At 44.7% G+C, this 27,896-nt stretch overlaps 1 protein-coding gene across 4 annotated transcripts in view; it reads left to right on the top strand.

The window, feature by feature from the left end:
- Positions 1-27,896, top strand: part of ETV6 (ETS variant transcription factor 6) — a 241,994-nt gene that overhangs the window by 192,584 nt on the left and 21,514 nt on the right. For all 4 annotated transcript variants that reach the window (XM_061205381.1, XM_061205380.1, XM_061205382.1 and 1 more), the window contains 2 exons: positions 11,493-11,627; positions 26,971-27,516. In XM_061205381.1, coding sequence (XP_061061364.1) covers positions 11,493-11,627; positions 26,971-27,516 — 681 coding nt within the window. The remainder of the gene's footprint in view (positions 1-11,492; positions 11,628-26,970; positions 27,517-27,896) is intronic.

The following is a 27,896-nucleotide window of genomic DNA, read 5'->3' as shown; positions in this document are numbered from 1 at the left end:
AAGGAGCTTTTGTATCTGCAAAGTGTATTCCTCACGTGGGTAAGGTTTCAAATATACTTTCCAACTTCATTTCTCACACTTGATGGATATTTTGATGTAGAGATTTGGGAACTCCATATGTCCAAGGGGAACTTTGGTCTCACGTTTCTGCCTCTTGAGGGCAGTTATTCAAGGACTGATGGGCCCTCCCTCTGTCAAGTCTCACCGCCAGCCCCACTTTGATGCAACTTGTCTGGCAGAGACCCTGTCTTCCTTGACTGAGGGCAGGGGTCCCGCAGGAGGTCTTGCCATACTGCCCAGCTATGTTCACCCCGATTTACTCCTGGAGGCTGGCCGGGAGTTAATACACTAGCTAACTGCCACGAGGAAACAGCCCTATCACAGAGGGTAAGATAAGGGTGTGTATGGGACGGTATCGCCCCAGCTTTTCCCAATTGCAGCAGAACCGTTTAAATGAGGAAATGATAAAGGGGAAGGTTCCCCCAGAAGTATAGATGTTAATGGAAACTTGAAAACTTATATTAAGGCTGAAAAACAGATCATTGCTATGGTTTTATAAGGGACACAAACCTACCTGAAACATTTGGTCTTCAATCATTGATTCTTTCTGTAGCCTCAGAATAAGAAAACCGTAAAACAATGATATAAATAAATAAATAAAACTAACCTAAAAGGAACCTCAATAGTTCCTTTTAATTTAATGCAGAAACACTTCCCTTTTCTGTTCCAGTGGAAACTCAAAGATTATACTCAAAGGGGCAAAGTTACCTATCTGGAGGAAAAGAGCTCTAACTCTTCAGGGTTCCGGAGAAATTACTCATGTCAGGCAAACCGGGGAAAACACAGTGATGTGTTTTAACTTGATTTGACTTAGACCTTGGGCACGCTTTCCTCCCAGAGTCTTTGTAAATCTGCCTTCCCCCGCCACCATATCTCAGGTGTTCCTTTTTGTTGCTGATTTATTTTTCTCTCCGGTGACCTCTCAACTTTCCTTGTGAAACTAGGTTCTCTCTGCTCAAAGCTGGGAGCGAAGATACACAAAACCTGTCAGTACGCCCTTGCCACTTTGTCAGGTCTTTGCCGGGTGGGCCACGTGGGAAGCTGGAGAGGAGCCTGCTGCCCCGTTGGAGCCAGGATTGCACTGAACCTGAAGGCACAGGGAGCTGGGGGAGGAGAGAGCAGAGTCGGGTGGGTCTCAAGAAAGCAGGAGTGAAGCTGGTCTGGGACATGAAGGATGGAACTGAGTGGGTGGGTCACTGGAGCAGCATTAAACTTAGTGTGTTTGGGTGGTGGTGAGGAAGCCCCCCTACGGATGGAAGAGGCAGCATTAGGCTGGTGCGATAGTCGGGACGTGGTGCCGTAGCCACGGTTAGGAGGGGGCAGTAGAAATTCATTCCGTGAGTGTTCCCTGGGCAGCTCCACACCAGAGGACAGAAGTTTGGGCTGAAGGACTTGAGGGATAGAGAGATGATTTCCAGCTGGGTTGTCCAGTGAGGCTCAGTGGTGTTGGTAGTGGAGCCGGACTTTGAAAGCTTTGAAAGGTGAGCAAGAGGTAGGTAAGGAAAGGTCTGGAGGCCAGTTTGTGTGGAGGAGGAACTCAGAGAGGAGGCCACATGAGCTAGACACTGTTCATCGTCACTCATCACCGCCCCCCTCGCTTGTCCGCTTGCCTCTTCATGTTTCAAGTTCTGCTACTTTCTCCAGGAATGCTTTCCCTGGCTCCCATCCCTGCATCCCTGATTCCACCCCACCTTCCTTTCCTCCACCTCTCCCCGCCGCAGTCTGGGTGACGTGCTGGTCCTCTTTTACCTCAGAGCATTTCCTAATTCTGTCATGGCCCCTGACACACACACACACACACACACACACCCGAGTCACACACTGTGTTACACGTGATTGTTTTCTATTCCGTATCCTCTCCCAGAGTAGAGAGTTCAGTTTGGACAGGGCTATGTCCTGTTAAGCTGCCATGTCTCCAGCATCTAGCGCAGCATTCAGTCAGCACTCAATAAATATTGGTTGAATTATGACCCAACCTGAGAGTATCTTAAAGCCCAGGTTAAGGAGATTGGATGTTATTTTGCAGCTAATGGGAAACCACTGAAAGGTTTTGATCAGGAGAATGATATGATTGGAGCTCTCCCTTTGGTATAGACATTTGCCATCAGTGCATAGGGTGGATTTATTGGGTCACTAAAAGCAGGGAAGCTAGATACAGTGCTATTGCTACGGTCCTCATGCAAGATGCTGAAGTCCAGAATAGGATCAGTGACACCAAAATAATAATACTTCCGGCATTTTGGCCAAGCGATGCCAGGACATCCAGGAAGATGCGTCCTGTTCTGAAGAATCTGAGACAGGAACCAGGCCAAGGTGGGGATAATCATTTTGAGTATCATCCCCATTACATCAAGCTGAGAATAAAGATAAATTTATGCTGTAGGTAATTTAATTAAGGCATCAACCAGAAAGCCATGGACAGAATATCAAGGTGGAACCTGCCAGTAGGGGCTATAAGAAAACTTATCACAAACAGGGGAGAATTGTCAGAGGGATTGGAAGACAGAACTAAGTAGGAGTTGAGAAGACCCCTCCCATGAAGTAGCCAGCCAGCAGGGTGATGAGGGCATGATTTACCTTCTCACATTCTCCTAAGACAGAGACAAGGTATAAATAGAAAACCTTTTTCTCTCTCAGGTGTAACATTTGGTACTGCTTCTTCTGACATGGGCTTTGCTTTTGCATTTGGTGTAGATGTCGTGAGGCCCAGGTTTTACACATGGCTCTTCCGCAGATCACATCACCCCATTTGCCCTTATTTTCCTCATCCATAAAATGGGATTTTCAGCAAGGGGATCCTAAACTCCCTTCAACTCTGAACAGGTCAACCCAACTTCAACCACTGAAAGTGTTAAGCTTCCAGTAAACATTACAACTTCCTACCTACAGGCAGTAAATAAATATTCAAGGCCTTGGTCTCCTTCGACCTGTATACCTTGTAAAACCTAGACTTCACCCGGTTTTTTCCTGTCTTTCCTTGGATCTTTTTTGCTGCCTACGACAAAGCAGCAGCTTCTCACTAGTCATGGGGCTGCTAGAATGAAGCAAAAGTACCTGGTGGCCGGCCCATCACCATGAATGGATGTTTATAGCTTCTCCCAGCCACGTTTCCTGCCTGGCCTCACCCAGACTTCTGCTTTCTGTGTTTGGAAATAACATTCCTTGACACTACTCATTCCAAATGTAGAGAGGAGAGAACGGGAGCTCAGTGAATTATAATTACTTGAACTATTGAGGTACCTTAAGTCAAATACGGTAGCCTCTCTGAACTCCACATTCTTTGACCAATTTAACAAACTACATTTACCCTGTCCACCTCCAGGACAAAGGTCCTCCCTTATCAACCACTAGAATAAAATAGGGAATGTACTAGAATGTACTTCAAAATATCATCTCCAAACAGAAGCTGTCAAGGTTGAATATAAATGGGATCTATTTTTTGAAATAATCTCTCAATCAGAGGATACAACAGGATGACATATTTATGACATTCTCAAAGTTAAGGAAAAAATGTAAAGGAATCTCAGCTTTATAAAATGTCACCCGGACAGGGTAATTTTACCTAGTCCTTGAGCGACTAGGTAGTTACCATATTAAATGGTCTGGGATGATTTAAATTCAAAGGAATTTCATTGAATTTTATGAATTCAATGAATGTCTTGCAATGAATAACTCTAATGTGTTTCTTGACCACTTTGAGACTGTGAAAACATATTAATAAGACGGAACAGACAAGTTAGCACTGATACTAACTTTTATGTAGAGTTATTCAGGTGGAACGTATTTATGTATCCATTATTTAAATGAACAAAAAGTTATTAATTTAATTCATGTTAGACTTTCTATCAATGCTAAAAAAAAAAAAAGCGAAAAGCAAAACAAACATATTTTCAAAGTTCCTTCAAGTCAATTCAGCAAAAAGTGAATTGGGGTTTTACTAAGTAAATCAGTTTTTACCGTACTGGGGTGTGATGTTACAAACCTCTCCAACCCACCAGAACCTTTGACTTCGGAAATATGCTTTGCTTGTGATCTTCAAATATAGTAAAATTTCTTTGAAATTTCTTTAAACTGAAAATACCGGTCTTTATCTACATATAGTTCCTTGGAAACCAACTTGCCTATTAATCTATTAAGCAATGGTGGGTGGTTGGCTGAATTTAGTAGCTGAATCAACTGGCTGTTTTAGACTCAAGTCGCAGGGTCTGAGGGCGTGGGTCACAGGGGAATGTTAGCCCTGAAGTGTGGGAGTTCCAGCAGACATGACCCTTGACTGAAGACACCCAGAGTGGCTTTTTTCTTCCCTTGCTGTGTCTTTGAGCAAAACAAGCCAAAAATATGTGTATTACCCATCAGAGAAATGCTTAGGTAAGTCAATTACAGGAAAGTCACTGAATTTCTTAGCACTGAGGTTATCCCATCAGTGAAATGGTGGTGATAACTGATCTTTCTGCCGTACAGAGTCATATTTTAACATGTAAAACATACAACATGTCCTTTAATTAACAGTGCATACTTGTGTCACGGTATTTGTATTTTCTCACAAGCTTATTCTTTGCTTTATCTTACCTTATATTCTGTATCCAGGTAAAGGCAGTTGTCTTACTAGATTTCTTTTCTAAGTGATTTATTCTCCTCTTAAATATAATATTCAAATTTTCCCACAACCTGCTCCCTTTTTTTCCCCAGGATCTCTGTGTCCAAGACATAGATATCAACTGAATTTCACATATTTGTTCCTAAGTAAAAGAGTAAGTTTATTTTTACGGTCACAGAAGGCACTCCGCATTAAATTAAAATGTTTGTAACTCAAGCAGCCTACAAAAATGGATTGAATGGAATGCTTGGAAACTAAGATAGAGCAGAGTTGGAAAGCCAAGCCATCCCATGATGGGGAATGTTTGTTAGGCCACCAGTGGGATCCCCCAGGCCTGTGTCTGCGTTGGTGTTTTCACTGTGGAATTTATGATGAAACTGAAGGAACCGAGGCCTCGGACTTCATTTTGAAACTGTCACAGGCAGAGAGGACCAGCAGAGAGAGTTTTCTGACAAATCTGAAAAGTGTCCCTCCCACACCGTGCATGCTTTCATTTATTTATTTATTTTCTAAAGAATTGGTCAGAAGGAAACTAAAATCTCTGAATAAAAACGGAAGAGAGAGAAAGAGAAAAGAGAACAGTTTGCAAATGTAAGAATGTGTTACTTTAGATGATCTTCGTAGGAGGAGGTGTACATAGTAAATCATCACCAGAAAAATGCAAATTTTCAATAATGTGACGATTCTGCTTTAAACCTACTGAACCCAAGAAGTTAAACGATGTGAAACGCCTGGGGGAGAGGCTCTGGGTAGTCTTGAAGATGACGCTCTGCACTGGTCCCAGCCTTCTGCAGAACAAACAGTGTATAATAAGAACTTGAAAACTAATCACACGCTTTCACTGATAACACCGTTTTAGGAAAATATTTGAAGGAAACAATCCAATAGAGGGACAAAAAAGATGCCCTTAGCAATTCTATTTATAATGGTAAAAACTGGAAATGCCCAAGCCACCCCCAATAGGAGACTTGCTAAAAAAAATGTGGAGAATATAAATATAGAGGAATACGCTGTAGCTTTATGGCCATTCATTGAGTCACTTATTATTTCTTCAGTAGATCATACAGGGCCTTGCAGATCATGTTCAGCACTTTACATGTTATTTTAAAGACAGGTAGAAGCCATTCAGGGTCTGAAGCAGAGATTGGCATGATGAAGTACAGAGGTGAGAAGTAGGGTGTAGGGCCGTCGACTTGGCTGGCAGGTAGGCGCAACGGCGGTGACTTAAACTAAGATGGGCCAGCAGAGAAAAGGGGGTGATTTAAGCAATATTTAGAAGGCAGAGTCTCTAAGTCTTGGTGACCGATTAGATGTTGTATAAGAGGGAGAGAGGCGTTAAGGGTGAGTGCCGAGTTTCTGGCCCAATCAGCTGGGCGTTTACTGCACTAGGAAACACCACATGGGTTGTAAAGGCGTTTATGTCGAACACATAAGATGCGTGGTGCCCAGGTGACATGCAAGAGGACATGTGTAGGAGGTAAGTGAAGGTTCTGGAGTTGAGGAGATAGGTCTGGCTGGAGTAGATTTAGCGTAGACAAGCTGATTGCAGCCATGGGAGGGGATGAGATTACCCAGGGAGAAAGATGATGAGAGATCTGGGAGCCTTTAAGGTTGGGGAAGGGGGGAGAGCAGAAAACCAGGAGACGGAGGAATGTCTGAAGCCGAGGGGTGTTCTAAGGGGGGGGGCAGTGACTAGTGGTGATGATGTTGCCGAGAGGCAGCAAGTCCTCAAGTCCCATTGCCCTTTGGGTTTGATGACAGGGAGGTGACCTCAGCAAGAGCGCTTTGGAGAGAGGGTTGGAGTGGAGACCGAAGGGCCCTGAGGGGTGGACGGAGAGGGTGTGGTGATAACAGAGTTGGGCAGCTCCTCAGGGAGTTTGGCTGCCATGGGAGGGGAGAATCAGGAGCAGCACCTGGAGGGGAAGATGAGGACAGAGGGGTGTGTGTGTGTGTGTGTGTGTGTGTGTGTGTGTGTGTGTGTGTAGAAGACAGGAAACGCTTGAAGCTGCTTAAATGCTGAAGGAAAAAACCCTATAGAAAGAAGTTGAAGGTGAACTGTGAACTAGAAGGAAAGAGAAAGAAACCATGAACTAGAAATATCTGTATGAAATGATGTCAACTGGAAAAAAATTCCATTCTTGTGAATGTGACTTTATGAAACTTACGCATGTCCTTTAAAGACAAAAGTGTTGAAGCAGAGCAAATAGTTTCCAGTTTTTTTGGAGACACGTCTGTTAATAATTATCATAATCACAAGGGGTACCATCTCCTGAGCACACAGGAGGGCAGACGTGTGGCTGGCGCTTGTTCACATTATCTCATTTAATCCTCTTAACAGCCCTGCCGAGTCTGGGCATTTTTCTCATTTGAGACAAAAGAATATTTAACTAAGCCTTGAACTAAGGCTCAAAGAGAAAAGCAGTTTGCCTCAGGGCACGCAGCTGTTGAATAGAGGAACCAGGATTCAAACCTGGGACTTCCTTGCTCCAGAGCCCAAGCTCTTTCTTCTGACAGTAAAGAAACTTTGTTATAAAGCAGAAACTAACACACCATTGTAAAGCAATTATACCCCAATAAAGATGTTTAAAAAAAAAAAAAAAAGTAAAGAAACTTAGATATGTTTAACCCCCTAAACAGCATCCTTACGTTCTTGGTCTTCAGACACTAGTCTTTGCTAAGGCAACTTGCAGCAGTTTGATTCACTCTCGCTACTGTTCGTTTTAAACAAATTGCAAATAAAATAATAGAATTTAGGATTCTCGAAGTAGTTGCCTGGCTTTTAACATCAAGATCAGTGATACAAAATTGTATGTGTGTTTAGTTTGTGGGTTTCTCTTGTGTGTGTGTGCGTGCGTGCGTGCACCTAGGAGTATATCTAGGGTTTTTGGTACCTGAAATTTATAATTTGAGGGCACATAGTTCTAGGTTTCCTTTCATGGGACTATACAAATAAAGGCCCCTGAAATTCACTAGCTTCGAGGCAAATCCACTTGTGCACATGCCTATGGGTACATGAACCATGTGTGTATGCCTGAAGATATATGGAGAAACCAACAAAAGCTGTTATCCCTTAAACAATAGCCTTGGTTTCATTGCTTAGTACAATAGGAGCATCTTTTATGGTTAGTACTAGTTATTTCTTTTCTGGGAAGACAGAGAAGATTTATCAAGAGTCGAACAGGCCAAGAGTTTTTTGAACAGTGCCTTTGAATTCAGGCCGGTGGTCATTAGCTTAGTTAGATATATATAGTGCTATGGCTCATGCTGTTTATACAGCAGGCAAATAAATGTAACTTCTTTTTAAATCTGTTCTTTATTCCAGAGATCTTTTTGTTAAGATCACTTTTGAGATGTGATCTCCTGTGTATAAGAAGATTTTAAGAATGTAGCAAGAAAACTGACTGGGTATCGGAGGAATCGGGGGCCAATGGAGATGGAAGAGGATGGAGGTGGGGGGGGAAGCATCTTTATTTATTTAGGAAACTGTTGTAGATGGGACACATGTTCTGTGCGGCTCCAGAAACCAAAACTAAGAACCGAGGTACATGAGATTGCAGAGGAGGCCAGATTCCAACTCAACAGAAGAACTTTCTGTCGACTAGAGCTGTCCAGAAATGGTTTGCTTATGTTGTGGCCGGCTACCCATCACAGAAGTACTCAGCCAAAGCTACTTCTTGGCAGGGGAAGAGGAGGCAGGGGACTTTTACCGATCACAAGTTTGAGTCCATCTAGGAAACCTATAGAATCCTCTCTAAGATTCCAAGCCGTTACCAGGCACACACTATTCCTGCCAATCATACACACATGGCACGCATGGTGGGTTGGTTTTTCCCCCAGAGTAGCGATGCATTTGTGCTAAGCCAGCCACATTCCCCAACTGAGCTCCTAGTTGCCGCGGAAACATGTCTGTGGATGGACTGGTCCAATTGTGGCCATACTCTGCAGTCTTAGAATTAAGTTTTTTCTTGACCCAGGACCTTGGGCCCAGGCTCCCGCCCATTAGCCAGCTATCACAGGTGGCACTTATGAGCGTTACCTTACTAGTTCTTGTGGTTGAGTTAAGGAACTGGCAGAGCTCTGCCTGACCGGCCCCTCTCCAGCTCTCTCCTGCTCGCTCAGAGAGGAGCCTTCTCTGCTGGGCTCCCTTTGCCAGCTTTGGGATGAGAGGCTGGGGAGAGGCAGTCCAGAAGGCCTGGGCGAGTATGGGGCAGAGCACATATCAGCCCCGCTGCAGGCTTAGCCCAGTGGGGGAATGGCCTCACTTCACCTTGCCCTTTCTGAAGGGGGAACATAACACTGACCATGACCCAGACACTCTTCCTTTGTTCTCCTGACACCTCCCTCGGGGTCTACCGGTCTGTCCTAAACCACTTGAATGATATCCATAATAATAGCAGGAACAGCGGTGGTCACACGACAGCTGGTGTTTGCTGAGTTCTCACTGCCCGATGCTGTGATGAGCTTATTACACGCTTACCTCATCCGGTCCTCACAGGCATCCTGGGAGGTAGATACTGCTAATATCGCCATTTTCCAGATGAGGAACTGAGGCCTGGAGAAGGTAAAGGGCATCCAGTTTGTCGCCTCGCTTTCTCTGTGCACGTAGAGAAATGGAAACGGAAAAGAAAGTGACCTGCCCGCTCTCCAGCCACCATACCCAGAGCTCCTCCAGCCCCCCGAGTGACCTCCAAGGAGGGACCATGTGTGACGTGCACCAGGCCCTGCTTCACGACATCCTCTTCTGAGGGAGATGTTTGCATTTCGCAGAGAAGTTCAGGGACCTGCTCAAGGTCGCCTGATGCAGAGGAGCAGGTGCTCCAGCCCTGGCTGCCGGGGCCCTCCCCTCACACCAGCCCGCATCCAAACCAGCAGAGTCCAACACCCACACACACACTACGTCTGTATTTCCTGGCCTCCCCTTCCAAAGTGGGTACGCTAATAACTGACCATGTTTGTTAGTATCATCAGGAACACATTTTTGTTCAGTGTTTTCGTTTTCCTCTGCAGCTACTACCGGTATAAGGCATTGCTCAAACCCACAGGATAGAACCCAGCGTTGTGAGGCCGTGTAAATTCGGAAAAGTTCAGGAAGACATTTACACTAAACCAAGACACAAAATGTTGATTAGGGACTTATTTTTGTAAGCGATTAAAATATGAATCATTAAAATAGGACTGTATTTCAGGCTCTGTATCCTCGTCTCATCAGAGACAGCATCACCATGACTACTGGATTTGAATTAGATGAGCTCCAAAGCCTTCCCAGCTCCAAAGGCAGTCATGTGTCACGGGTCTGCCTTACACAGAACGTTTTTAAGACTGGTTCAGAGCACCTCTGAGGCTCCTCGCCCGTTTCACTAAAAGGAAATACGCAAGTGACATGGGGTCTTCAGTTCTTAGGAGTCTTTTGCTCTATTTGATCACAGTAGTAAACAGTGGCAGTAAGTTATATTAATAATGACCAAAATTCAAAGGTAGAGGAAGGAACAGAATCAAAGGAAAGACACCAGGGCATCTCGGGAATCGCTTAGGACGGGGTATCGTGGAACTTTATTTGGTACCAATAGAAAAGGCGCAGAAGTTTGCAGAAACAAAGGAATTCATTTGGAGTGTTTCTCACATCCAGGCTGAGTTGAAGAGGAAAAAAAAATAATTTAGCAATAGCCCAAAATATGCAGTTAAATTAAGTTGTTAATTAAAGTATCTGTTAAAAGTGGCTAAAATTAGACACAAAAGCCCACTCTTTGGTACAATTGTTGACTGCATATCTGTATGTGGAAGGGCGTGGGGGACAGTTAGAAAAGCCTGTGGTATTTTAAAGATTAATCACCCACCCCTAAGGGGTTTTGAGGCGCCCACCTGCATTTTTTAACTTGGATCTAAGTCAGAGGGGAGGGACAAGACCATGACAGCTTTTTTGGCTAATTAACAACTCAGTGGACACTTCAAATACCAAATAGAACAGAAGGCCCCCAGTTCAGACCCTACCATCCTCTGCGAGGTGCTGACATCTAAAGATGACTTTCTAGAGACTGTGGAACCTTGGAGCAATGCCTGTGTGTATTTTTAGAGGGAAGCATCCCAGAACATGCCAGTTCCTTATAGGGTATCTTTAATAGTTAGCATCTCTGACCGGACTTGTGAATTTCTTTTTCACGTTTATTCTTTTCCTGCCTGGGATTGGGGTAGATCAGAAAGACATGTTTTTCTCTATTGGGAAGATTTCTATGAAGAATCCATGAGTTGTCATTGAAACATTAAAACTTTTCATCCTTAATGACTTTGTAATTCTTCTTTGAATAATCTGAAATGCAAGTAAAGACAGATGTGAAAAGGATGTTTTTTTATAAAAATTGTAGCAATAAATTGGGACAATTTAAGTTTCTAATAAACTCTGGTACATCCCTGTGACAGGCTGTTATAAGGCAGCTACTAAAGCAGTTAAATAATGTGGAGGGAAAAAGAGATACTAAACTATGATAAGCCTGATTCTAATTCTATAACCATATAATACCGTAGATAGTATTAACAGGCTTATGTCTCTTAGGGATAGGATTATAGGTGATTTTTGTTTCTTTCTATCTTCTTGCATTTTTTATACTTTTTTTTGTATATGACTTTCATAATCAAAAAAGTTCAAAAAAACCTGCATGGCTCTGACCTGAGTTTCAGTGCCACATCCTGTCCCCTATAAGCTCCGTGTGGATAGGTGGCAGACCTGTCTTCCTCACCATTGTGTCCTTAGGACAGTGCCAGGCGCAAAGTCAAAGCTCAGCAAATAGTTGTTGAACAAAACACTCCCATTTCCCTATTTTTCTTCCCTTTTTCTGTCCAGGTGATGTGCTCTATGAACTCCTTCAGCATATTCTGAAGCAGAGGAAACCTCGGATTCTTTTCTCACCGTTCTTCCACCCCGGAAACTCGATACACACGCAGCCGGAAGTCATCCTGCATCAGAACCACGAAGAAGGTACCCAGGAGGCTTCTCTCTCCTTGCCTAAGACATAGTCAAATCCCAGAGGTTCCACTGTTCCTTTGATAAGTCGGTCTTATTCATGTGATTCATTTTTCATTCAACAAGCATTTGTGGGGTACTGATTTTGTTTGAGACCCTGGGGGAAATGCTGAGATGAATAAGATTGTGCAACTCACAATCTAGGAGAGGAAATAGGATAGATACACGTGTAAGTATCAAAGAATAATTATAACTATAAAGAGACAGTGGAAGGGGAGATTACAGCCAGTACAGGCAGCAGGCTCAGCTTCAGGAAGGAGGTGGGTCTGTAGGATTCTGTGAAGGTCTGATAAGCAGGAATGAAGTGGAGAACGTCCCAGGAGGACCCAGGATGGAGGGAGTCCTTGGAATAGAGAGCAACCCATGACTTGGGTTATGGAGCTTACCTTTCTTTTCCCCCTACCTTTGATTATGAAAAACTTCAAACAGACCCCAAATAGAATAAACTAACTAAAGCCCTGTGATCCATCCCCTCCCCCTACTTCAACAGTGATCAACAGGGACTTCCCCGGCGGTCCAGTGGTTAAGACTCCACCTTCCAATGCAGGGGGCGCGGGTTCGAGCCCTGGTGGGGGAACTAAGGTCCCACGTGCCATGGGGTGCAACCAAACATTCAAAACCAAACAAACAAAAAACCAAACAAACAATGATCCACTTTCTGCTGTTGCAGAACTAGTCCAAGGAGGTAAGATTAGAATCAGGACGTGGAGGACTTTGATTTCCGGGCTGTGGAGGAAAACAGTGGGGAGTGAAGACTTGAGCAGAGGGTAACCGAAGCGGGAGGAAGAAAAGAGACCCAAACCCTGTGAACTCTGCGGGGCACCAAGGAGGTCTAGTATTGCAGCACCAGAGGCAGCGTCTTGCAATGTGCTCACTGTGAGTGCTTAGTTCAGGTGTGCCAAGCACTGGTGAGTTACAGTGGTCCCAATCGAAGCGGTGGTAGAAAGCACAACAAAAGACCAGAATCGAATTGTGGCCCCGGGCAGAGTTCCACAGCAGGTGTTTGGGTACAGAAATAGGCTATAAGAATCTGACTTTGCCCCCTGTTCTGTTGAACAGCGATGCACCGTGCCTCTGGGGAGCATTTCGTCCACGTCCTCCTGCCCAGATTGGGGACACAACGTAATTCTTTTAAACTTGTCCTTCAGACCAGATTATGAGGGGCCTACACCCCTGGGGTTTTTTCAGGGGCATTTCCTTCAGCTGATTGAACATCCCCCAGAGCAGGACTATTTTTGTTTTGTTGTTGGCAGATTTAAAAATGAGACGTTATGTGTTTCCCTAATCAACACGTCACAGAACAGAGCCTGGCTTCAGGCACCCGATGACGGGCATCTCCTCCCGGTGCCCAGCATCTCACAGCAGGTCCCCTTGCCTCCATGATGGAGAGTAAGCGAGCGCTTCTTGCAGTCTCCCCACCTGTGCCTCTCATCCCGTCTTCCTCTAGCTTTACCTCTGCTGAATTTAGCAGCTGCCCCCCACCCCAGTTGGGTTTCTCCGTTCTCTTACCCTTCCTGCCCTGTGCGTTTCCTGTTTGCGTAATAGCCAACAGCTACTCCAGAGAAGAGGAGGTGGGTTTACTGAAGCTTTAGGATTAGGGCAGGAATTAGATTGCCTAGCCTGCCTCTTCACATACAAAAGGTGTGTGATGGACTGTTTTGTTTTGTTTTGTTTTTCACCCTCTCTCTTTTTCTCATTATTTAAAAAAAAAAAAAAAATCCCATTTGGAATTTCTATTTCCCCGTTTATCCTCAGCTGTGATGGGAGGCTGATGGTCTCACCTCATGACAACTCCTTCCTTCTCTCCCCTTGGCCTGATCTGACTCCCAAGTAGGTGTGTCTGTTGTTGTCCTCGTGGGCAGGAGCGACTCAGCAGAAAACGCAGGCCGCTCTCAGAGACCCTCCCACCGAGGAAATACGCACGCGCCACCACAAACCCCCTAAAGAGCTGCGCTCTCAAGTGCAGTGTTGTTGGCCGTGGTGAGCCCAGTAGGTAAAAGGATGGAGTGAATGAGGCCAAGGTCAAGGGCTGCATCACCCTGTGGATCAGGTAGCTCTGCTTCAGACCTGCTCTTAAAAGTAGCGCGTTCTCAGAGGCGGTTCCTTCAAGCTGTCCGCCAGAAAGCACCATCCTGCTATGCGCCCTTGCTCCTCTGCCTGCTCTCACGTGAGCAGGTGGGCACACAGAAGGGAGCATGGGTCTTTGTCAGGTGGGATCACGTGAGAAGAGCTGTGCCGGGCACGGAGGTGATAACGAAGAGGCTGCTGGCCCCCGGACCTCCAGATATATGGGTGCCTTTGGTGACTAAGGGACCAACTAGAGAGGTGGATGGATCAGTATGAGGTCCCCACCTCCAACCACCTTTCCCTTCTCCTCCATCAAAAAGAATATATTTACAGCTTAACATGAATTATCTCTAGGATCAATACGGTTATATCGTGAATGGTAACACATTAATATGGGCATTTGTTAATATACAGAGAGCTCTGATCCTGGGGGGGAAAAAAAAGTTTGTTAAGTGAAATCATAAACATCCAGTATTACATCCCCAGTGATTTATGCTACCTAACTGGGGATACAGTACAATGTAAGAGTATATCGCTCTTGACTCGGCCCAGAGCTCAGAATGGAAGGAGAATGGGCCATTCCAGAGAGGGCCCACTCAGCCCCTCAACAGGCTGGCACAGGGAGGCGTGCAGAGTGACGTACAAACACAAAGCTTCATTCAGCGCCCCGTGACTTCACCTCATCACTGCCACCGACTTGACCAATTCAGACATTCATAATTTCACAATGGGAATTTATATCACAGGACAAACATATCTTGTGTAATCCAGCAACAGTTGCCTGCAAATATCCCCTATGAGTGCATTACATTGAAACCTCACCTTCCGTACTGGCAGCCACGTGGCAGTGCCAGCAGCTTGGAGGTCATTGTTAGCTCAGAGGCTCCCTTCCAGGCTCTGATGGGAGAGAAGGGTGATCATACTAATTCAAACCCTTTATTTTGTAAACATTCATTATCTCTAAAAGTGTGTCATGCCTTGGGTGAAGCAGTACTCAGATTACCACCTAGGTAATCTAGGAGAACCAGCATTTCTACTCTTCCCTTACTTAGTTATGGGAGGGGAAGGCAATATTATATAATTACGATAACCTTATAACTTTTCATCCATACCCAGACACTTATGCTAGTGAAATGGGACTCTAGTAAGTGAGCTAGGACAATAGGCATCAACCAGGACCATCCCTGACAAACGGGGACACATGGTCAGCTTAGATTAAATGTCCTGATCTGGACATCAGGAAACCAAGTTCTAATCCTCTCTTCTGCCAGAACAGTCATAAGGGCTCAGTTTCTCATTTCTCTGGCCCTTAGGAACCCCAGTTATAAGACAGGAAATACCACCAAATGGTATCAGATCTTAGAGCTCTTAAATCCTAAGGACTGAGTCTCCCTGGGTGATATGAAGATGAATAAGACACATTCTCTACTTTCAGGGTCGTAGGCAACTAAAATCCACAAAAGTACAGCAGTGTCCTGTCTGGTGATGCTCAGAAAAGTTGAACATCTATTCTCGTTTATCTCACCTTATCAAGAACTGCTGATAACATTACCCCTCTTAGTAGTCAAACCAAGAGTAGCATCATTCACTTGCTTCACAGTGAAAATCTCATTTTAAATAGATTCCTTTTCTTTGATTATTGATTACCCATCTTGTCTGCATGTTATGAATTAGTTAGGTATAACGTAGATAGCTATGTAAGAAGGAGACTACTTCTTTCACCAAAACCAGGAGGCAAAACATCTTTAGAAATTTCAGACCAGCAGATGGTTATAAAATAAATTTATTTTGTCACACACAGTTGTGATATCAACTTCTTTTGATACTTTGGGTTCCGAAGTCAGTGACTTTTGGCTCCCATGGAATATTTAAGAAGAAAAGCTTGGTGCCAAAGTATACATTCGATTGCCACTGGTCCTTTGGTGTTAGAACTACTTGAATGAGTGATTCCCTAAAAGTTCATTGAGCAATTAAAATATGCTTCTAGTCTAGGCTGGTCTCCGAATGGGGTCAGCTTTGCAGAGTCACCCCTGTCGGACCGGACATGCACAAGTCTCCAGGGAGGAGGAACAGGATCTGTGTTTCTCAAATGTCCTCATCCCATGATCTCTTTGGGGGACCCGCCTATAATTTCGACCCTTCAGTCCACCCTCTCTTATGCCCCCATCTAAGAGACTGGGAGGTGATTTTTTTTTTTTTTTTTGGCCATGCCACGTGGCTTGCAGGATCATAGTTGCCTGACCAGGGATCGAACCCGGGCCCCAGCAGTGAAAGTGCCGAGTCCTAACCACTGGACCGCCAGGGAATTGGGAGGTGATTTTTAATCACTTGAATTTGAAACTATTCCCACATGCTGTGCTGTGATTGTTTCTGTAGCAGTAGACACAGTTCTAAGGTGAAAGTTCTGCTCTGGGGCAGCTCTCTGTCACCAGGTGGATATGGAAATTGCAAGTGAGGACGAGAAATTTCAGATGTCGAAATGCTGTCGTTCTCAGTTCTCCTTACAAGTAGCCCATGGTCATGGCCCAGATAGTAGCGGGAAATCATTTCTTCATGGAGGGTGGGGAGGGTGGCCTGTATTCTGGGATGGCCCACAGAAATTTTATTTATATGATTGCTTTACTGGGGGAAATATTTCCCCTTCTTCCTCCCCCTGCCCACCAAATACAAGTGCCAGAGACTGCTTTGGAGGAAGGAAATCTTATACAATTTTAATGAGATAATTCAACGAGATGAGGTACATGAATCTACCTCATAATAACAAAATAAGAGCTAAGGGGTCCTTTATGGGGTCCTCGTTGTGTGCCAGGCCCTGTTCTAAGCTTTTACATGTTTAAATCATTTAATCTTCACAACCACCCCATAAAGAAGGTAATATTATTTCCACTTTGTAGATGAGGAAATTGAGGCTAAGAGCAGTAAAGTACCCTGCCTCCAAATCACATAACTATGTAGTGGCAAAGCTAAGACCTAACCCCAGGTCCACTTGGTTCCAATGCCGGTGTTCATTCCACTGCAGCATGAATGAGCTGACCGAAATAATGTTTTTATTAATTTTGTGTGTTTGCAAGCACCCTGAAAATAGGGCAAATGATTAAACGATGAGTAGAAGAACCATGGAGATTAGGATGCCGAGACAGGTCCAATATACTGTATATTGTACTAGGGTCCAATACACTGGCAGGTCCCCGCACACCTGCTTGTAATGTTTCTGCTTCATAGTACAGATCTTCCCAGACTTAGGATGGGGATACAGCCAGATGAACCCATCTTAAGTTGAAAATATCCTAAGTTGAAAATGCATTTAATACCCCTAACCTACCAAACAGCACAGCTTAGCCCACCTACCTTAAACATGCTCAGAACACTTACATTAGCCTGCAGTTGGGCAAAATCATCTAACGCAAAGCCGATTTTATAATTAAGTGTTGACTACCTCATGTAATTTATTGAACACTGCACGGCAAGTGAAAGACAGAATGGTTGTCTGGGTACAGGATGGTATCCGTTGTTCACCCTCGTGATCGCGTGGCAGACTGGGAGCTGTGCTCACTGCCGCTGCCCAGCGTCACGAGGAGTATCATCCTGCATATCACTAGCCCCAGAAAGAGATCGAAATTCAAAATTTGAAGTACCGTTTCTACCTAACGCGTATCACTTTGCCACCACTGTAAAGTCGAAAAATCGCTAAGTCGAACCATCATAAGTCGGGGACCATCTGTACTTGAAACTGTCAAATGAAAACCAAAAACTGTCAGAGATAACTTTTGAGACCCCAGTGTATGTCTTCAGTTAATGATATTAAAAACTCATACTAAATTGGACTGAATTAACCTGTTTGGATCGTTGACTGCCCCAGGATGAATGGACTTATTAGCAGGACAGAGATCTCCCGGCCTGGGAGAAATGTGGGTTCTGAGTCAGGCAGTGGCCTCTGAGAACAGAAGCCCTGGCTCTCATACCCCTGGACCAGCCCCTTGTGCGGTGGCTCCTTGAGAGCTGGCCCCACAGGACAGCTGCTGAGCAGGCACCAGGGTAGATGAGGCTTCCAGCTGCCCAGGACACATCCTATTACCCGCTGTTGTAAAAACCACCCCGATTTTCTAGTCTTGCTGGAATCGTATTCGTGACTGAAGTGTCAAGGAGGCCATTGGCCCGGGTTTGACATCTTTGTTATACACGTTAACCGTGCAGCACATGGTAGAGCCGGAGAGCGTGATGGTGTGTGTGTGGATCCAGACCACCTGGGTTCAAATCCCAGCTCCCAGTTCACCAGCTGTGTGACCTGAGGCAAGTTCCTTAGCTTCCTTGTGTGTCTGTTTTCATCTGTAAAAGAAGGAGAATAGCAGTACCTATCGAATACGATTGATGTAAGAAAGGGTCAAGTTCATATGGGAAATGCCCTCAGAGCAGCGTCTGTCACATAGCAAGCGCTCGATAAACGCTATTCATTATTACTATTTGCTGTTTCTTAGCACTATTTGGTTCAGGTTTTTTCTTCTTTTCTTTAAACTTAAAAAAAGCTGAATTGTGATAAAATACACATAACATCATCTTAACCATTTGTAGGTGTACAATTCTGTAGTGTTAGGTATATTCACATTGTTGTGCAATGTTTTTTTTTTTCTTACCTCCAATTCCAATTTTCTGTTTTTTAATTATTTTTTTATTGAAGTATAGTTGATATACAATATTGTGTTAGCTTCAGGTATACAGCAAAGTGATTCAGTTATATATCAATACACACACATAGATATATTCTTTTTCAGATTCTTTTCCCATATAGGTTATTACAAAATACTGAATATAGTTCCCTGTGCTATTCCAATTCCAATTTTCTTAAGCAGTCCCGTTACTGCAATGGCATGTGCTTTGTGCAAACACCGGGTTTCTGCATCCGGACATAGGAAAGGCCTGTTGTCCACCCATGCCATTATCCTAGGACTTCTTCATGGGTTAACGGGGCACCACCTGTTGCATGATTTCTCTGGGAAAATACATTTAGAGGGCAAACCTTAATTCAGGATACAGCCTGTTTGAAAAATAAGCAGTGCCTACACTTTGTGTTACCTGCGGTACCTGGCACATGATAGGTCCTCCACAACCCTTTGGAACCTTTCTATTAATCTGGCTGTCTCCTCTCACCCTTAAGAACTCTAAGATTAACCTTTCTTGTGCCCCTTTCATCCCTGTGACTCTTGAATCTGGCAGGAGGTAACGAGGTCCCACCAGAACTTCCTGTTGTCCCCAGTGTCAGAGCCCACGAGCACCAGCTGACACTTTCCCCCGCACTCGGCCTCGTTCCCCTCTCCTTTACCCTCCTCTCCTCTCCTCTCCAGGGCCTCTTCTTCCTGCTTTGCCTCCTATATGTCATGGTCTAGGGCAGCATGACCTTTCACCCTCTGACCTGGTCCCCGGTGGAGCGTTTGGTTGTGATGGGAGCGCACGGAGGCCCGGGGTGGTGCATGGAGCCACTTTTCATCCGGATCATCAGCCTCCTTCTGGGGGGACCCGTGCACCTTCCTTGCCTCCTCTGGCTTCCTCCAGGGGTATGGAGGCTGCCCTTAGTCCAGGGGCTAGCTTGCTCTATTGAGCTAAAAGTTTTAGGGGCAAGAGGTTCCTAATAGACATGAATAATTCTCCCAAGGTAACCAGGAAGTCTACAAGAGATTTCCTCTTAGCCCTCAGGAAATGCCACCTGATTCCTTTGAGATAAGAGGGCTGGGGGTGGTGGGTTCAACTCCAGAGAAGGAAGCCCTCCACTCTTTCCCCTCTCCTGCCTTCCTCTGCCTGACCTTTGTGCCGCCCTGGCCCCCTCCCTATAAATGATTCACAGCGTTTACCTCCAAAGGGCAAATTGGCTCATCTGCAACTTCATCCCTTGATTTCTTCGTTCACTTCTTTTGTGGGCCTTTCCTGAGACTGAGGGAGACTCCTCTACACCACATGGGAAGAGCAGAGCCAGCGTCCGGCCGGGAGCACAAAGCCTCATCTACGGCTGGTGTAGACTCGCCCACACCGTCTGCGCTAAACCACCGGCAGAGGTGGCCTGTTGGAGGCTGTCCCGCCCCCAGTGATGAAGATTAAGCCTCAGAGTCCTGAAAGTCACCTGTTGTGTTTCTTTCAGCCCCTTTCACCCAAATGCTTATAAAATTCTAGATGCTTCCTTAGGATTTATTGTGTATGATCTCAGACGTCTTTGAGTCTTACACTCCAAGCTAGGGCAGTTTTCTTCTCAGGCCCTGCAAGGGAATTCAGTGACAACTGAATGTGACAAGGGAGTTGAGTGAGATGGAAACACTGAAATGGGCAGGCAAAGGGTCAGTGGAAAATCTTGACTGAAAGTCTTGGCTGAACCTCTTGGAAAGGCGGTAGTAGGGATAGTTTTCTAGGGCTGCCACACACTGGGTGGCGTAAACAACAGAAATGTATTGTCTCACAGTTCTGGAGGCTGGAAGTCCAAGATCAAGGTCTCGGCAGGATGGGTTCCTTCTGAGGCTGTGAGGGAACATCTGTGTTAGGTTTCTCTCCCAGCTTCTGGTGGTTTGCTGGCAATCTTTGGAGATCCTCGGCTTGTAGATCTTGCGTGGCCTACCCCTGTGTGCCTTGACTCTTAATTCAGCACCTATAGCCTTTTGTCGTTTTTTGATATGTCTGCCTTCTCCATTAGACTATGGTACCCTTGAGAGCAAGGACCGCGTTTCCTTCTCTGCATATTCTGCCTCTGAGACACTACTTCACATATGGTTGGCATCGCTGAAAGTTCTTTGCTTCAATGCATATTGTAATGACTGTGTGACAAAACACTCCTCTCCAGTTGTGCAGCGTGTGCATGTCTGTGTGTCCAAATTCCCCTGTTCACAAGGTCACCAGTCATTTTGGAATAGAGGCCCATGCTACTCCAGTATGACCTCACCTTACCCAATTACATTTGCAATGACCCTTTTCCCAAATAGGATCACATTCTGAGGTTCTGGGGGTTGGGACTTCAACATATGAATTTTGGGGTGGGGGGCACACAAGTCAACTCGTAACAGGGAGTGACAGAACCTGAGTATGTATATGAAATCTATTTTGAATTCCATCTCAAGATCTAGAGCCTTTAATTTTTGTATAGGTCTTTATATCATTCATGGTTCCTACTAATCTTTTACAAAATTGTGCTGGGAAATGGTGTTTTCATGGGGAAAAATGTGGATCACAGTGTACTGAGGATGATGAGTGAGAGTTACCTGCTGGGCCTGTTGAATTGCATCTCCGTCTCTTATTATCATCCATGGCCTTAGGGGAAGCATGATGGGGAAGTGTGATCCTGGTGTGTGAGACGTAAACTTGATCTTAGCGTTTGCTCTACCCTGGAAATTTCCTAGTCAAAAACCAAGACTTTAACCAAAGGCAGAGTTTTGCTTTGTTTTTTAGGTCTACTAGTTATTCATTATATAATGTGATTAAGTTGGGTTGAATTCTAATGAATTCTAAATAGAGAAACTTTCCTAATAAGTAACAGGAAAGAGGATGAGAAAAGAAATCAGACCTTTTTTTGTGATCATCACATTTAAAGTCCTAATTTATTGGGGGCTGTTTGGTAGTGAGAAGAAGGGATTATTTGTGTCTAAAGGAGATCTACAAAGAGAAAGGTTTGGGATCAGAAAGTACTTTCAACCAGAATGAGGTCCCTACCACTCCTGGGTACCTTCCCCGCGCCCCCCCCCTTCTAAGCCCACACTGACCAATTACATGTGGCTTTTCCTCTCTCTTCCTTGTGCGTTTCCCTCCCATAGCAAGACCTTCAGACCAAGGGCAATGTGGATAATTTCCCAGTTTTCCAGCTGGGCAGTTCACCAAGAACAAACCCAGACATCAAGGCCAGACCAAAAAAACATCTTCTTGTTTTAGACAGAAGACTCCTACATCTGGGGGATTTAATGCACCCACTGTCCGCTTAGTGCATTTCCTGTGTCCGGAGCTTCTCTGCCTGGCGGCTCTGGTCTCATAAGTTTCCATACCCTGCTGCCAACTTATAATAACAGAGGCAGCAGGCAGCAGGGTAGCAACGTCAGAGCCCGCTCCATACGTGGCCACATGCTTCGCAAACTGAAACAAAGCTTGGAAGGGCGCGTTGCAGACCTTTCAGCCTTGACAGTGGTGTGCCCAGACCACCAGGAGCCTGGAATTAAATACCCTCAGTTCCAGTTCTCCACCATTAACGTTATCAACTTCATCAAGTACTTCCTCCTTCAGTGGTGTCTGCAGAGAAATAAATAAATCAAGCCCATCCAAGTCCTGTTCCTGCCCAGATCCGGAGTCAAAAGTAAAATCTGAGTTGGATTATCCGGAGCACTGTCTCCGTCCTTCATTGTTCCCCAAATCTGGGCAGGAACAGAGAGTGAAATCTCTCCAGGACATTACATCAGTTCCTCTTTTACCCTTGGCACAGAAGTTCTTCCTCTCATAGTTCTCCCAGACTTCCTAAGGCTTGCCCTGAGTGCACACCCATCCACTGAGCCTTGACGCCCAGGACATCAAAGAAGACCTGCAGGTAACCAGGCTACTGGCCAACGCCTGTGTCTGTTTTAAAGTTTGTAAGACGGGAAATGGATTCAGGAAATAGGATTTCTCAGTACATGGTCTTCATCATCCTGAAGTATTTTTAATTCTTAATAAGCTTTTAAGGAAAGGGAGGCATTCTGTAAATGGCATTTAGAAGAAAATAAGTGAAACTTCAAAATGCAACTGTCTTAAATATCGCTTACAATGATCATGTTCTGTGACATAAAAAGTGAACCATGGACAAAAGATAAATTCATTTTTGTGGATGGCAGAATTGAGATCTGTATTAGCTATGAAAAGAAAACTTGCCTCATCCCCAAAACATTGTAGATCATTTCTATCATACTAATAATTTCGGCCATTAAAGTTAACCCCATGGGCCTAATCAGTATCCTGTAAGCATTATTTGCATTGAGGTTAAAGTGAGGAAGTTGACTTGTCATCCCAACCTGTATGTTTGCAAGGTTGATTAAGCACTTTAATTCTGATTATAAAATCATAATCACAGAGCCATCACATCACCTGAAAACTAATAGTTCCTCAATATTATCAGATATTTTATTACTGTTTACATTTTTCCAGCTATCTCATAAATGTTTTTTTTAATTTATTTTTATTTATTTATTTATTTATTTATTTATTTATTTATTTATTTATGGCTGTGTTGGGTCTTTGTTGCTGCATGTGGACTTTCTCTAGTTGTGGCAAGCAGGGGCTACTCTTTGCTGCGGTGTGCGGGCTTCTCATTGCGGTGGCTTCTCTTGTTGCGGAGCATGGGCTCTAGGCGTGCGGGCTTCAGTAGTTGTGGCTCACGGGCTCTAGAGTGCAGGCTCAGTAGTTGTGGTGCACAGGCTTAGCTGTTCCGCGGCATGTGGGATCTTCCCGGACCAGGGCTCGAACCCGTGTCCCCTGCATTGGCAGGCAGATTCTTAACCACTGCACCACCAGGGAAGCCCTCATAAATGTGTTTGCAGTTTGTTCAAATCATAATCCAAGCAAGGGTCTGTCTCTACTTCACAAATGGTTGATGTGTCTCTTAAGTCTCTTTCAATCTACAGGTCTCCATTCATATCTTTTTTGTGTACATGCTTGCACACTCTCTAGGTGTTTAAAAAAGAAGTTAGCCATAATTAGTATAACTTTTCCCCTGTATGTGGTGTAACTTTTCTTTCCCTTTTGGTTGCTTTCAAAATTTTCTGTTTATTCTTGGTTTTCAGCAGTTCGACTCTGTGCCTGAATGTAGCTTTCATTGTATTTATCCTGCTTGGAATTTGCCGAGCTTCTTGGATCTTTAAGTTTGTATATTGTTGTTGCTGTTGTTGTTAACAAATTTGAGGACAACTTGGCCATTATTTCTTCGATTTTTTTTTTTTGTTTTGGCCCCATTCTTTCTGTTTTCTCCTCTTTTACAATGTTATAGTGACTGTGCAGGAAAATCATCTTATTTTCTTAGATGATCACACAAGTACTTAGGATAGGGTATCACAATCTCTAATTTTCACCTTCTCAAACTACAATTACATTTCTTTTAGACCATTTAATATTGTTCCACAGGTCACTGAAGTTCTATTTCTTTCTTTTTAATTTTTATTGATCTGTTTTCAAATTTACTAACCCTTTCTTCTATTATCTCCCATCTGCTATTAAGTCTCTCCAGTCCAATATTTCAAGTACTGTATTTTTCAGTTCAAAACCCTTTTTGATCGTTTCCATTTCTTTTCTGATAGTCTCCATCTGTTATCACTCATTATGACCATCATTTTCTTTAAGTGCTTGAACTTATTTATAATAGCTACTTTAAAGTTCTTTTTTGCTCATTCCAACATCTAGATTATCTCAAGAGTCTACTTCTATTGACTGCCATCCCTCTTGAATATGGGTCACATTTTTCTGTTCCTTCACATGTCTAGAAAATCTTTATCGGACACTGAATATTACATATAACATATTGTAGAGACTCTGGATTATGTTATATTCCTCTGAAGAGTGTTGATTTTTCTGCTAGCAAGCAGTTAAATAACTAGCCAGTCACGCTGAATTTGTGGAGGCTTGGTCTTATATTTGGTTAGGGAAGATTTATTTCAGTTTTGCCTTTAGCCCTCAGGCAAATCCCTTTGTCCTAGAGCATAGTCCTTACTCCTAAGGTGTGGCCATTCTGGGGTAATAAGCAGCCTGAGGTGTTTTCAGAGCCTTCCTTGATAGAGCCCCAACTCTGAACTCTGTCTCCAATACCATGGCCAGCAGCTGAGATTTCTGCTCGTATCTTTGAACTGTACAGCTATTACCTTTCACTGAGCTCCTTGGAGTTCCCCCTGCACATTGCGGTTCAGGGGCACGTGTTAAGGATTTGAGGGAATTTTATGTGCCAGTTAGTGGCTACTCCCTCTGAGGGTCCCTCCTTTATGGAATTTGTTTTCTCCATTTTTTTGCCCTTCTGGCAGCTTCATACTCTACTCCCTGGCATCTCAAGCAACTTTGTTCTTTTTCTAGCTGCCTCACACTACATGGACTGGGAAGGACCCTCAGAGTGACAGCTGTATAAATTTGGATCTTACTCTGGGCAGTTCCTTTCTTGCAAGAGTAAAATCCCCTTCAGTTTCCAGTACCCTCAATAACTTTTATAAATATATTTTATCCAGATTCTATCATTGCTATATGTAGGAAAGTTAGTCTGATACAAGCCACTCTGCCATTACTGAAACTGGAATCCCCTTCTCCTTTGAGAAAAATGGTAGCATACCATAAATATTTCACCTTGCTTTGCTCATCTAGCCATAGAGCCTAGAGACCAGTCCTTAGCAAAATATTTAGTTATTCCTCATTCCATTTTATAGCTGCATAGTCCTCCATCATTTAGAGATATACCATCATTTGTTAAACCAGTCTCCTATTGATAGGTGTTCCAATGTTTAAGCACTTTTAAATTCATGGCAGCATGTTATATAGTGGTTACAAAATAAGCCCTTTGCCTTCAGGCAGATGATCTTTTAATTATCATGAACAGTATTTCTTTTGTTCACTGTCTCATATGATTTGTGAGATCTAGTGGAGTCCCCATTTTCCTGTTAACCCTATATAAAACTTTAAGAAACCACCACCTTTGTCTCTGTGTACTAACCCTATCAGATTCCCAGATCCCCTTTACATGTTCTTCATATAGATGTTGTCGTAACGGATAAAGGAGATATCTTTGACTTGCTTTACTTAGAACCATGGACAAGTCTTTGACCAGAACAGTCCAAGTATGCACATCCTTTTGGTGAGACAGCTCTGGGAACAGATGTGGCCAGAGAAACCTCATTAAGATGCAAACTCCATTTTTGTAGGCACATTTTTGTTCTTCCAACCCTTAGCAGGACTCCTAAGGCCACGTACGTGCTGGTCCCTCCCTCAACCCAGCCCATGGAGCTACTTCTGCTGCTGAGCTGTGTACACTTTTTTTTTATATATAAATTTATTTATTTTATTTATTTTTGGCTCGCACAGGCTTTCTCTAGTTGCAGAGAGCAGGGGCTACTCTTCATTGCAGTGCGCGGGCTTCTCATTGCGGTGCACGTGCTTCTCATTGCAGTGGCTTCTCTTGTTGCGGAGCACGGGCTCTAGGTGTGCAGGCTTCAGTAGTTGTGGCACACGGGCTCAGTAGTTGTGGCTTGCGGGCTGTAGAGCGCAGGCTCAGTAGTTGTGGCGCACGGGCTTAGTTGCTCCGCGGCATGTGGGATCTTCCCCGATCAGGGATCGAACCCATGTCCCCTGCATTGGCAGGCGGATTCTTAACCACTGTGCCACCAGGGAAGTCCCTGAGCTGTGTACACTTCTGATGTCGTCCTTCCTCAGATGTCTCCAGCTTGAAAGTTCAGGTGGGATGGGGTGGAGGTATTGTCAGGGGTCCATCCCTCCTTCTTACTGAACTCTGTGTGACTGTGCACTCGGAAACAAAATGATCCTCAGTGTTCTCTCAAGTACAAGATTGTTATTATGTAAATTAGGCCCACTGTGCATGCTTAGAGCAGGTTTTGATGTGACTTTCCCCCCTAGTTTCTACATAGCAGAGAAGTAGATATTCTAATGGGTACATAAGGTTCTAGAATCTTACTGGAATCTAACTGGCTGGGTGACCTTGGGTAAGTTGCTTAACTCCTTTATGCCTCCATTTTCTCTCCTGTTAAATAGGAGTAATCGTAGTTAGTATCTTCTGCTTAGGTGTGTTATAAATTGTAAACAATATAATCCAGTACGTAGGATATATAGTAATTGCTTTATTATTATCATCATCATTATCATTAATACCAACAACTCCTGGAGGTAGAGAATATGAAAGTTGGGTTATGAAAAGTCAGTGAAAGCATTTAGAGAAAAACCCTTAAGGACCCCAAAAGCCATGTCGAAGAGTCGAGTAACAAAAAGATAAAGAATGAACGTGTGGCTTCCTTGTGTTTATAAGCCACTAGTAGGTGATTAATGGAATGTTCGTAGACAGTTTTTGCTTGTCCGTTGGCAGGAAAAGAATTTCGAGTACGTGCACTTTAATTTTTTTAAAGCGGTGAAAAAGACCCTGCATCCCGGGAAGAAGGGCGCTCCGGCACGCTCACGTGCTCCACGGTTGCCACCTTTAGGACCGCAGTGAGGTCCCTCCCCTGACCATGCATCAGGGTCTCTGATTGTCCTTCCCTCTGCTCCACAGATAACTGTGTCCAGAGGACCCCGAGGCCGTCGGTGGAGAATGTACACCACAACCCCCCCACCATTGAACTGTTGCACCGTTCCAGGTCACCCGTCACGACAAACCACCGGCCTTCTCCCGACCCCGAGCAGCGGCCCCTCCGGTCCCCCCTGGACAACATGATCCGCCGCCTCTCCCCGGCCGAGAGGGCCCAGGGGCCGAGGCTCCACCAGGAGAACAACCACCAGGAGTCCTACCCCCTGTCAGTGTCTCCCATGGAGAATAATCACTGCCCGCCATCCTCCGAGCCCCACCAGAAGCCCGCCAGCCCCCGGCAGGAGAGCACGCGGGTGATCCAGCTGATGCCCAGCCCCATCATGCACCCTCTGATTCTCAACCCCCGGCACTCCGTGGATTTCAAGCAGTCCCGGCTCTCCGAGGACGGGCTGCACCGGGAAGGGAAACCCATCAACCTCTCCCATCGGGAAGACCTGGCGTACATGAACCACATCATGGTCTCCGTCTCCCCGCCCGAGGAGCACGCCATGCCCATCGGGAGGATAGCAGGTACGTGAGCGCTGCCCTTGCCGCACTCCAGCCTCGAGCTTCCTTGGAGCCTCACACTGTCCCAATTAGGCGCCCTCCGAGGCTCTGGGAGGCCAAGTGGAGGCTTCTGCCTGCAGGAGGCGAAATCCTTAAGGGGCTAGTTAATGAGCCACGGGGCTGGAAGGGTTAGGAGCCTCGGAAGCGTTAAGAAACAAATGTCCTCCGTCCAGCTTACAAGGAGAGTCACATCAGAATCGTGGCTGAGCAAAAAAACAAAGGTTTGATTTCAAACCTTAAAGGTTTATGAGCACGTTAATGGCCCTGTCCCGAAGTTTCCAGCGGCTAATTAACGAGCAGACACAGCATGAAGAAGCTTTGTCTCAGATTCAGGCTTGTAATTC

The sequence above is a fragment of the Eubalaena glacialis genome, chromosome 11, assembly GCF_028564815.1.
Source record: "Eubalaena glacialis isolate mEubGla1 chromosome 11, mEubGla1.1.hap2.+ XY, whole genome shotgun sequence".
Lineage (NCBI taxonomy): Eukaryota > Metazoa > Chordata > Mammalia > Artiodactyla > Balaenidae > Eubalaena > Eubalaena glacialis.
The sequence above is the reverse complement of the archived record's forward strand: the minus strand, read 5'-3'. Positions and strand labels throughout refer to the sequence as shown.